The 12,108-nt window shown below is 45.7% G+C and overlaps 1 protein-coding gene across 1 annotated transcript in view; it reads left to right on the top strand.

The window, feature by feature from the left end:
• The first annotated feature begins 1,844 nt into the window (after positions 1 to 1,844).
• The window catches only part of ARHGEF26 (Rho guanine nucleotide exchange factor 26), a 45,395-nt gene continuing 35,131 nt past the window's right edge, over positions 1,845 to 12,108 (top strand). Inside the window, exons 1-4 of the mRNA XM_086754790.1 lie at positions 1,845 to 2,943; positions 4,487 to 4,535; positions 6,488 to 6,633; positions 11,274 to 11,330. Coding sequence (XP_086610916.1) covers positions 1,939 to 2,943; positions 4,487 to 4,535; positions 6,488 to 6,633; positions 11,274 to 11,330 — 1,257 coding nt within the window. The 5' untranslated portion in view covers positions 1,845 to 1,938. The remainder of the gene's footprint in view (positions 2,944 to 4,486; positions 4,536 to 6,487; positions 6,634 to 11,273; positions 11,331 to 12,108) is intronic.

Here is a 12,108-nt window from a genome sequence, read left to right as displayed (position 1 = left end):
TTCGGGGGGATTGGCTGGACAGCCTTTGCAATACGGCTTGCCATCAAGTCTGACGCTAGCCCTTCTCTTGGTACAGGTCTCTCCTCTTTTCTAATGAAATTCCTTTCTTGTAACAAACACGATCATTACCTCAGCTTTCGGATTTCCTAAGTATCAGTTCAGGATTTGGCATCTGCCAAGTAGAAACCCGGTGGCGCTTTTTGGTTAAACCTACTGTCAGGGAAAGGTTGCTCCACCTTGCTCCTGCCAATCGTAGGAGAAACTTGAAGAGTTTGCTAAATCTGTGTGCTTGTCCTAGGCCGAGGACAGAGCTCTCGTCCCTCATTGCTGAACCGCCTGTGTCACAGAGGCACAGCACAGAGCCCGCTCTGCACCCCCAGGACCCTGTCCTACCACCCCCAGTCGGGTCTCCGGCCCCAAAGCTGCTGGGTGCCGGGGCTCCAGGAGCCCCTGCCGCATTGTATTGTATTGTATTGAATTGAACTGCTGGTGTGGGGCAGGCCCAGCCTCCACATCAAAGCTTTCTGTGTTTCTTTCAGTTAAAATCCGTGGAGAAATCAAGCTTGCATCTTGCAGGTAAGGAAAGCAAAATGCCCTCTCAGCCAGGTGTGAGGAAAGGCGGTCAGCCTAACAAAGCCTTGGCTGCTTCCAGCTACTTGGCCATTTCCTGAGGTCACTTAGATGTAAATAACCGGATACTTCACCGTTAGTTTGGGAAAACCTGAGAGCCAAGGGCGAGATTAACAGGAATAGGTGTGCGTCGTGTGTCCTTCAGTGCCTTTTTGTCCCACCTGCAAACCTCTGGTGTCCCGGGCCATGAAGGCAGGGCCTGGGCTCCAGCATCTTTAGGTGTCCGCAGTATTTCTGTTCTGCCGCTCCGGATTATGCAGGAACAGAAATCACACCTCCATCTGGTCTTTCCTGCAGCTGAGGGAAGCCTGACAAATAATTCAGTTTTGTGATTCAGTACTAGGAAAGCATTCTGAATTATTTTTGATGTTGATATCCAATGTGACAATTAATAGCAGAGCTAAATAATTACTCATGCTAAATACTCCATGCACTGTGAGAAGATGGCTTTGAAAATACAGGGATCGTAATTTTTTTCCAACAGAAGCAGAGAGAAATTTTAACTGCAGCGGAGCAGGTAGTGCAGCAGGGGCATGCTGTAAGGACTGCTACACGTAACCGAACACAAACCGCGTCCCTGTTACCTGCGGGCCTGGCCTGGCCGCGCAGGGCAGGACAAAGGCCCCGCTCTGCCTCTCCGCCCGCAGCAGCCCGCGCCGCACGCGACTTTGCGTTACCACGGCGGGAAGCGAGTCCCGCGCTGGCCGAGGCGTGGCTCCCGTCGCGCCCCGCGCTCCCCCGCAGCCGGGCCGGGCCGCCCCGCCCGCAGCCCGGCCCCTCCCGCTACCTGCGCGGCCCGGCGCTGGCCGGCGCTCCGCGGGCGGCGGGGCGGGGCAGTAGCGCGGTGGCGGGGGAGGGCAGGGCTGCGCGCCGCGCTCCGCCCCAGCCGAGCCGCAGGTGGGGCGGGGCGGGGAGGCGGCCGTGCCCCCCACGCCCCCCGGGCGCCGCGATGAGGTGAGGCCCTGGGCGCTGCGGCTGGGACCGCCAGCGGGAACGGGCCGTGCCCTGCGCTCCCCGCCGCCGGGGCCGGGCGGCTCAGCGCGGGCTGCTCGCAGGTGGGAGCGGCGCCCAGCGGCAGCCCCCGCCCGCCGGCGGGAAGCGCGCGGCGGGCGGGCGGGTGGGCGCGAGCCGGGGCTGCGGCTGCCGCCCCTTTCCCGCCTCCGCGGCCCGGCCCGCGCTGGCCCGGCGCCCGCCGCCCCGGGGAAGCGGCGCTGCCGCGGCCCGAGGAGCCGGGCCGTTTGCTTCCCCTTCGCCGGGCTGCTGCCGCCGGCGCCCTGAGGCGGCGGAGGCGGCCCCGCGGAGCGGGCGATGGACGAGGCGGATCTCCCGGGCCAGGCGGAGCCGCGCTGGAAGAGGAGGTCGACCCCCCGGCCGCAGCCCCGCGCCTGGAGCAAAGCCCGGCCCCAGTCCTACCAGAGCCCCAACGGCGTGCTTTTCACCGACTTCCCCGTGGAGGACAGGTGCGCCCTCACCGTGACTCAGCCCGCCGGCACCGCCAGCACCTGCCCGGGCAGCGGAGCGCTCCGGCGGGGCCCCTCGTTTTCCAGCCCCGGGATGGGATCGGTGTCCAACGGGAAGGTACGGCCTCCCGCCCGGCCAGCGGGCTCCCCTGAGCGGCCCTCGGTGCCGGCTCTGTTTTCGAACAGCTCTGTCGGTCTGACTGCCAACGGCTCCATTACCACCCCTGGAAGCCGGCTGGGTCACCCCCCGAGGGTTTCCAGCCAGCCGGCGCTTACACCGCAGCGGGAGCAGATCGTGTTTGCAGCCAGCCCTCAGCCCTCGCCGCCTGGAAACGCGCCTTCCCCCGGCCCCGCCGCCCTGCTCTCGCAATGCAACCGGGCTTCCAAAACACCTGAAAGAGTGCAGCCGGGGTCCGTTTCCCAGGCCGTGTCCCCGGAGCAAGGCGCCGCTCCTCAGGACCAGCCCGTGGTCCTGAGCACCCACAGCCCCGCCGCCCTCAAAGTGGGCACGCAGCAGATCATTCCCAAGAGCCTGGCTTCCGAAATAAAGGTGACGGGCAAAGCCAACAGCCAGAACGCGGAGGCGAGCAGGAGGGTGCTGAAGGTCCGCAGCATGGTGGAGAGCCTCAGCGTGCCCTTGGTGGCCGATGCTGAGGAGGAGGCCGAGGGCGACCTGGACAGCCCGGGGACGCTGAGGCGCGGGCTGCGGTCGACGTCGTACCGCAGGGCGGTGGTGAGCGGCGTGGACTTCGACAGCTCTGCCAATTTCAAGAAAAAAAACAGAATGTCCCAGCCCGTGCTGAAGGCGGTTGTTGAAGATAAAGAGAAGTTTTCCAGCCTGGGGAGGATAAAGGTAAGCTGCGCTGATCGGTGGCGCGGTGATGTGAACGGCCTACGCCAGGAGCATGATTTGCAGTCTCTGTATTTTCCACAAACGCTGGCCTTTTCTTCAGTTTGCTTTTTGCTGTCTCAAAACTTTTTCTAGTTAGTGCTGAGTCCTGCAGATCACTTACAGGTGTTGTTTTCAAAGGGAAGTGGTGGAGGCTTCAGGGGACTGCTGCAATCTGAGCAGCTCAAAACTGTGCTGCTGGCAGCCTCCTACATTTCCTGCTGGATTCCCCAGCACGTCGAGATTTTCTTTCACAAGCGAATTGATGTTTTAAAACCTGTTTGCCAGAAAGTAGTAAACAGGAAAAAAAGAGACATTGGCTTAATAAAGTCTGCCTGCTAGAGTAAATAGCCTGACAGAAAAATAAACTTCCTCCCTTATTCCTGAAAGATCTTACTTTGAAAATGTTTTTAAAAATCAGAGTGCGTGGTTTTTTTGTTTGCTTTGGTGTTTTGGTGGGGTTTTTTTGTTTTTTTTTTTTTTTTTTTCCAATTGATAGAGGCCACTTCAGGTATCTCTTTGTAGTGTAACTTTAATGTCTGCAAGTAATGCTTTTAAATCTTGGTTGTAATCCCGTAGGAGTAGTAGATTTATACTGAATATTAATGTATTAAATTGTAAAGGCTTACTGAAAATATTCTTGTACTTGAACATGTCATACTGTAGTCTTGTATTTCCTTCTTTTTAAATATAATTTGTTACTTTTAAAAAAATATATTGGTACCTTTCTGTGTAGTGTTTGGAATTGTGTAATAAAGTATTCAGGCTAAGGGCTAATGCTGTAGCTGTTAAAGCAACTATCAGCTTTATGACAGCTTTGAGACAAATTAAAAATTATGGTTGTGGAAGCTTTTGTGAAAATGCTACAAGTGGTGGAATAGTAACAGATGAGATTGTGAGCTACTACTGACTAGGGAGGTGGTTTGTTTTGGTAGTAGACTTTAACAGTAACTTATGTTTAAAATTGGAGAATGTGACATTGTCCTGCCTTTTCACGCAAAGCTGTTCTTGCTAGAAGCATTTTTTTTTTTTAATAGACTTCTTAGACCACAGGACTTGTTGCACCAAAACAGCTGTTTTATTTCAAAAGTTTGTTTTGGTCTCAAAACGTTAGTTTACAAAGTACTTACTGTGGATGTTCTTTGCAGAGTGCATGGAAGGAGATAGCAGCTCAGTCGTGCACCTCGTAGAAAAGCCCAGTGGCGGTGGAATGAGTTACAAGTTCATTGAACTCCTGTTAAGCTAGTGTACTCTGCTTTTGAAACATAGGAAACACTAAACACTTGGGACAAATACGTATAAACAATGGATGAGAGAAGGAAAATTAGAGTAGCTTTTCACTTTCTGTGATGAAACAATTGTTTTCATGAGTACTTGTCCAACATCAGAAGCTTGCAGATCAGGGCCTGTTAATTTGGTGCCTAAGTATCAAATGAAACAGAAGTTCTTGTTACTGTTGGTTATTGTGCATTCTTCTTTTAATGTGTATATATCTCTTTCCTGTTAGAATTATCAGAAGAAAATACTGAAAGGACAGGGGACGTTTGATGGGGAAGGTAAGACCTTTTCTATGTAGACTTGATAACATGCTCAGTCACAGGAGAAACGAACTTCAGCATCACTTTGCACACTTCTTTCATATCTAGCCAAGGACTAAGTGCCTAGTTTTTCAGTAAACTGACTACAATATGGAACCGTAATTTTGGCACTAGATGTACTTTAGGGAATGTTTTAAAGAACATAGAATGGCAGCCTAAAAATGGGGGTTTGTTTCAAGGGCTTCTCTTCAACTCCTGTCCCTCCTGATGAGCTGATTGGTGTGTCCGTCTCAGCCCTAACAGTTCTGTGGAATCACACAGGTGAGGCTTGTTCCTCCAGCTGGGGCTGCCTTCCTGCCTGTTCCCAGTGGCTCTTCCCAGGTGCAAGACATAAGCAGTTCTGGATCAGCTTAGGGGCTTGGGGTAGACACCTGAATTGTTATTCTCTGAGTTCATGGTTCGTGCAGCTGTTTCTCTCTTTTCCTCATAAGGCAAGGGTGCTGTGGTGAATTCTTTGACTTGTCTTGCTAACTAGGCTTCAGGTTTAAGTGTCAGAAAAACACTGTCTGTCTATCTGCTTTTTTATGTTGCTGATTAATTCTGGGCTTTGCCAAGTTTGCTGCTTATCCCAGTATTTCAACAAGAAAAAAACCAACTTCTTGGCTATCACTCCATGGAAGTTTCATTATAATAACTGCTACTCTCTTGGCTTTTCTCTGCTTAATGCCTCCTTAAGGTCATCTCAGCTGCTGTGTTACCTTCCTTTTGCTCTTTTTTTCCAGTTTCCAAACTTTGCACTGTGTTCTGTTTGCATCACCCCTGTCTTTCTCTTATTTTCATCTTTTATCACGTATCACCTGGTGATACTTTCCAGATTCTCTTGCAATGGCTCCCTTCTGTCTTGGACTTATCCCAACTAATAACTTTCTCTGTAATGCCTCTCAGAATTCAATTGCTGTACACAATTTCCTGTCTTAAAAGTGTATAAACTGTATAGACACATTCCAAAGAAAAAGTACAAAAGGCCAGACCTCGTGTAATACTCAGCCAGGGCTGGATGGTCTGAGCAGGTGGAACAGATCCACCCAGCCTGGCCTAAGACCTCAGGAGTCGCAGCTGTGCCTGGAGCCGCCACACCTTTTGCTTCTTTCCCCTTTCTCTTGTAGGGCAAGATTGGATATTGTCCAAAGCATAGTCTGTGTCTAAGGTACCTTTTAGAGCCTGCTTTCTTAACAGCTTAAGCTGTCTGTAGGTTATTCTGGTCTTGAATTTCTCTGTCCTTTTCTGTCTGCTTTTGAAAAGGGTGTGTGGTTGAGGAGGCTGCGGAATGGAAAGGGTATGCTCCGCACCTGTGTTGCTTTGCCATTGATGTACTGAGTTAATACTGGCGTACAAAAGGTTCATAGGCCTCGTGCTTATTCGAGCAAGCTTTGAAGTTTCTATTTGGAATAGTTCTGACCTCAAATTCTGAAATTTGAGAAATCCAAATGTCTTATTTCCTTCTCTTAGTGAAATGTGAGGATGATATTTAATGCTGACAGAATAAAAGCTGGCATGGGTAGTGGACTTATAATGATCTTGTAGATTAAAATAGCTAGACCTCCAGATTAGTGACTCTGCTCCACTGACATGCTTGTTCCATTTTTAAATTGCTGGCTAATTATGATACATTGTACAGCAAACCAAGGAAGAAAAAATTGTTTTCTGTTTTTTCTTGACAAAGGACACATCTGTTCTTTAATTCAGTCAGTGTGGATCTCTTTGGTAGTGGTACAGTGATCCATTGTTGCTGTGCTGCACCATTGTCCATCCCAAATAAGATACTAGCTTTGTCTCATAGAATCATAGAGTTTGTGAATCACACAGTGACATTTTCCTTTCTTTCATTCTTTATGTGTTACTTATATTTTTTATGAAAGCAACTAAGCTAACTTTCTAGCAATTAATGACATACTGTTATTGTTTTATAGAAAATGCTGTATTATATCAGAACTATAAAGAAAAAGCTCTGGACATAGATTCTGATGAAGAGTCTGAGCCCCGAGAGCAGAAATCAGATGAAACGACAGTTTTTCACTGTAAGCCCCTGAGATCAACGTGGAGTCAGCTGTCCATTGTGAGTATTTGATCATCGTGTAGCCAGACAAAGAGTATCTAAGCATGTATTGAAGCAAGGCTGTTTGCTTGCTACAGGAGTTTTAGCTGAAGCTTGTCATCTTCTTTCCCTTCCAAAATATAAGATGTCTCCTAATATTTTTTTTGTCTACAAGTTTGCAACTATTTTGAGGTTACTAATCCAAATCTGGAGATCTTCATTTAGGTTCAGGGTAAGGTAACTCCAACAGCTTAACGAAGGCATAAATCTATTTTCTCAGTCAATTTTAGTAGGTATTGCCTGATGTTCCTGCCAGAATCAGTTTCCCTAGTTACCTGACACCTCCCTTTTTCTAGAGCAATGTAGGCTCAGGTGCCACACAACAGACTGGTTAGGGTATGTGATTTGAAATTACCAAGAAAAAAAATTCAATGTAGTTTAAGGCGAAATTAAATACAACTTTGATATGCAAAGGGATTAATATTTTGTGGTTTTACGCTTTAAGACACACTTCTATTATTTTTTTTTTTTTTAACCTATGCTAGGCAAAAAACCCAAGCATGCCTCTCTTGCCCATTGTATTTCAGTCCCTGACTTTGTCCTTTCCACAGTCTCCAGAGATGGCTGCTTGGGCCTTGCCTGTGTGGGGTACTGGCTGCTGCACTGATGTGGGTCCTTGCAAGAGTTAGGGTTACGCTAGTGCGTGTTACTGCATCTGGCTCTTCTGAGTGGCCTACTGTCATTAAATCCTGACAGCAGGGAAGCTCGGAGTGAAATCTGTGCTTCATAGTTCTTTTCAATAAATTGGAGTGTCGTGGACCAAACCTTAAACGGGGTCTCGTTCTGGTTTTTTGGTTGTTTTTTTTTTTTAACTTTGTTTTTCATTTCATAAGAACAGGGAAGTCCTGATCAATTACTGGTCTTTGTTTTATGTAAAAAGCAACACAATTGAGGAAGTTTGTTTTAGGGTCATGTATTTGGCAAAGACAAAACTTAACTTATTCTTAAAAAAAAAAAAATAGAAGAGAGAGTGTGTATGTGAATTCACTAAAAGGGAGAATTATACTAAAGAAAAGCTTCAGTTGCAAACAAGTTTCTGCTGAATTGTTCTAAATTGCTGCAAGCCAACTCTGAGTTGATTTGCCTACGTATATTTAATGGAAACCATTTTTAAAAAGCCAAGCATTCAGATGGTGGTGTTCTGCTATCCTTAGCACGGTCTGTGAAGCATCTGCAGTGGCTTGTTCTTAGTAGCGTTGTTAAACAAAGCAGAATTCGGCTGTTTTAGTCAGTGCTGTAAGCTTGCTAGCTTCCCTGCTAATAAGCTGGCAAATTAATGACACTAGTTGATGTTTCTACAGGCTGTCATTGTATGCATGGTTTTGAGACTGAAGAAACTGTAGGAGTTCTGTGGTTAATTTTATCCTGTGGTAATTTCTGTAGCTTCTGGAAGGACATCCCTAAAATGAAGGGTTTGGGTTTTTTTGGGAGTTTGGTTTATGTAACTTGTGAAATGTTGTAGAACCTCATCTCTAGATGTGGCATGAGAAAGATTTATTACATGGCACGATCACATAGAATATTTGACAGGTGGGGTCACTGGCTGTGTATACCCTGTATAAATTAGATATTGAGCATCAGCGAGATCTCCTAATGCTATTTAGATTGTCTGCTCAGAACTGTCCTACACTTGTTGATGACCTTCAGCAGTTTAAGGTTTTGAAATATGAATCCCTCCTTGATTCAATAATTGTAAAGAAGACAAGACAATGTGGTTTTGAAAATATTTGCTTTAGATTTTCCTTCGACAAATCAAGTACTTTAAATGTAGTTAATTGCTTAACGTTGTAAAAAGGTTTGTTTATAACGAAGTCAAATTGGGGTTTTCTTCTGCCTTCTAGGCAAACTAGCAGTTAAATGTTCAACAGCTGAGGTATTTTGGAAGGAATGCTGTTCAGTAATAATGATTTCAAACCCACTAATTTTTTGTGAGACAAAAATAGTGTAAAGATCATCTCAGTATGAGAATCATTCTTGTGCCATGCTTACAATTACATAAACCAAATTGTTCTTTACGATTTCTAGCACAGCAGACTTGTTCAGTGTCTCTATTTGATTTACAGGGTTGGAAGCAGGGAGTACATGGGAAAAGGTAGTTCACTGCATTAAAAAAAAGGGGATCTTAATCTCATAGCGTCTGTGTTTATAACTCTGGAAAAATTACATGCTGTCTATGTGTATGAAAAAGTGAGTGTGGAATTGTAGCAAGAAGTCAGCTGGAAAATGTCAAAGTACTGGGTTTCAACATATGTTGGGAGAGAAGGAGCATAGTATGTTTATGGTATTTGTTAGCAGTGGCTGCGCTGGGAAATCGAGGGGAAGGCAGCAGAAGGAACCCTCTGGCTCTGCTGGGTGTTTCTGTGGCTTACAGGCTCGACAGCTGAGGCGGTGCTGACCAGACTGTCTGAGTGGGGTAGCGAGACATTCGTGTATGGAGTTGTCAAATCTTTTATGATAATAATAAAAAGAAAGTGTTTGTATTTTTCTGCAGTGTGTGCACACATGATAATCAGATTGAGCTTTTCAGAGAATATTTAAATAGTGTGCCGTTTAAATCCAGTTCCTTTCAGATTCCTCTTTTGAGCCCTCTTCCTCTTCAGGTTCCTGTTACAGATTAGGCAGCTAGCAGTAGCAAAGCAGATGATTAAGTAAAGAGCTGCCTTGTCTGCTACCTCTGCTCCTTCCAACCTTCATCTGTTAACTTAAAAGTTTAATTTAGGGAGAATAACCAATACTTCCAAAAGTTATTCCAAAAGTATCTTTAGATATTTTTCAAGAATCTCCTGCAGATCACAGGCAGTGATCTTAATTTGTGCCGTACAGTAGATGTATTTACTTTCCGACAAATGCAATGTTCAGTTCGTTTCATGCCCAGTAGGTTCAATGTATTTATGTAGTGCTGCATCAAGATCTTGCATGTTCTCTCTAACGTGACACTCTTTCCAAGCTTTGCTCATCCTGTGTTTCACTTTTCTGATCATCGCTTTCTCTGGTTTGAGACAAGCGCAGTTGAGGTTTTTCTCATTAATTTAAAAAGCTGCTGCAAGTTGCTTTATTGAGTCGCTGACACTGTCTGTTTTCCGTGACTCTCTCTTCTCTGTGGTATCAAACTACCTAGTTTTACTGTCAAGGATCTTTAGGGCTAATTGCTCCATTAGCTCTCGTTTCTCCTCCAGTATCAGAGGGCTTATGTTCAGTAAGAGGCTGCACCATAAACCAAACTGTATTTCTCAAAGAAATACTTCTAGTGAGTTCCCCCCCCAGTATCTCTTTATTTTGGGGGAGCTTCTTGAAAATTCCCACAGAGTTAACCTGTCGTTCTTTCATCCTTCGCCTCTCCGTGGTTGAATCATTTATAACTGAGTTGCTGGAAGAAAGCAGTCCAGTGTGACAGTAAGAGGATGTTAGTAGCTGTAGTGTTGGACATCTTATTTTTTTCTAGTTATCTTCTTAGCTTATATTAAGTTTTTGTTTGCATAATATCACAAATGTGATTTTTAGGCTATTTCAGCTAAAACATTTTGGTCACCTCAAAAACAGGAATTGAATTTTATTTTACAGAGTGTGCCACAAATAGTCTCTGTATTTGGGCCTCTCTCTCTTTGGAAGTGTTGTTGTTGATTAAGAATATAAGGTTGAACCGTTTGCTTATGTGATTAATTTGTGTACTTTGTATGTACACACCCATACATGACACAATAACGATCATGAAACACAGCTACAGTTTCTTGAACTGCGTTGACCTGACTGCAGATTTGCAGTTGCTGTATTAACAGGAAGCATTGAAATCTCTTGGATATGTTCATAGGTATTTCCTGTGGCGTATTTTTAGAAAAGTCCTCCACTGCATCCAGCAAAAAGTGACATCGTACTTGCTAGTGAGTGCTTTACAGCTTTCAGGTGGCTGATTGAAAGGTAGTGTAATAGTTTAATAGAAAGGCATCCAATTAGTTGGGATTTGCACCAGGAAAGAATAAACTTCAGGGGTCTCTGGTGTGGGCTTTGGTAGCTGAGCGTGTGGCTTGAGGATGTGGCTATGGCTGGAGTTCGTGATGGCTGTATATGGAGAGCTGGTTGGGGTGTGGGGAGAGACATCATCGTAGGGCTGAGAGCAGAAATACAGGGCTTTGCCATGACTGCTTAGGGTAAAGCCAGAGCTCCTCCAGAGTAGTTTTTTGGCCAAGGAACTGCCTGTCTTGGTAGTTTGTCTGCTCCTTTAGGTGTGTTTAACAGATAAACACACTAAGATTTTTCAGGCTGACTCAGTGAAGAAATTTCACTTAGCCATTTTCATGCTTCTGTGTGTGTAAAATCCAGGGAGGCTTTGCATGGTGACTGTGATTCAGCTGTGCAAGCTTCTACAGCAGTAGTTCTGTGTGTGCAGCTTGGGATAGTTTTAATGAAATTGTTTAGTTCTTTTGATAAGTCAAATAACAAATGTTATTGACTTAATTTTTCTATTTCTGCTGGTTCATTGCTGTCTTTCTGAAGTGGACAGATGCTTTAGCTGAATTCTTAGTGTAATGTTGTGATGGTCCTGGATTTTTTAGTCATATTTTTCTACAAAAGACATTAATTTTTTTTTTTAATTTATTTATTAGGTAAAGAAGAATGGATTATCAGAAGCGATCAGCCAGGAAGAAAGGAAAAGACAGGAGGTACTCTTTAAAGCAACGCATTCTTTTTCTTTGATTGTTTAGGGATGCACTGCATGCCTGATTTAATACTCTCTCTTTGTGGATAAGCAGACAATTTGATCACACCGCTTCCTGTCCTGGAGTGAAGTGTCTTCTCTCCTCACGGAGAATAAATAAACACAACCTGTTTGTTGCTGATGTGTATGTGTCCCTGCCAGTGTCCTGCGGGCCTTGCTGGAGGAGCGGTTCCTGGGACTGCTCGTTCCAGCTGGTGTAGGCTGCTTGGTGGCCGCTCAGGAGCAGCGAGTCGCTGCTGTGTGCTGTCCTGGGGAAGGTGTAAAACTAACCTTGCGGTCACGGAGGGCAGGAGGTGGCACATAAATTTTTAAAGGCAGTGAGGAACAAAGAGCAGCTTTTTACAGTGCCACTTAGTTGTAACTAATCCTGTGAACAACGGTGAGCACTGTGTACCCGGTGTAACGAACCCTTTTCCTTTCACGCTGAAATGGAGTAGGTGCATCCATGCTGTCAGCTGTACAGACAACAGCAGCAATTACTGATGGTAGTTATCTTTCTCTGTCGCTTTCCCCTTTGTTCCTTTTGTCCACTTTATCTGCTTTACCCTACTTCATTACAGGGGCTGTATCAAAGGGAATGAGAGGTGTTGAAAAGAGTAGTCTGGCCTAGCCAACTACATACCTGCAGTTCTGGAGGGATGGCCTTCAGTAGGAAAAACCTCACGTTGTTTTTTATTTTAGTAGAAACACTGTGGCATTACCTGCCATGGTAATTTGTTCCA

Source organism: Chlamydotis macqueenii, chromosome 9, assembly GCF_036417535.1.
Source record: "Chlamydotis macqueenii isolate bChlMac1 chromosome 9, bChlMac1.mat, whole genome shotgun sequence".
In the NCBI taxonomy this organism is placed as follows: domain Eukaryota; kingdom Metazoa; phylum Chordata; class Aves; order Otidiformes; family Otididae; genus Chlamydotis; species Chlamydotis macqueenii.
The sequence above is the reverse complement of the archived record's forward strand: the minus strand, read 5'-3'. Positions and strand labels throughout refer to the sequence as shown.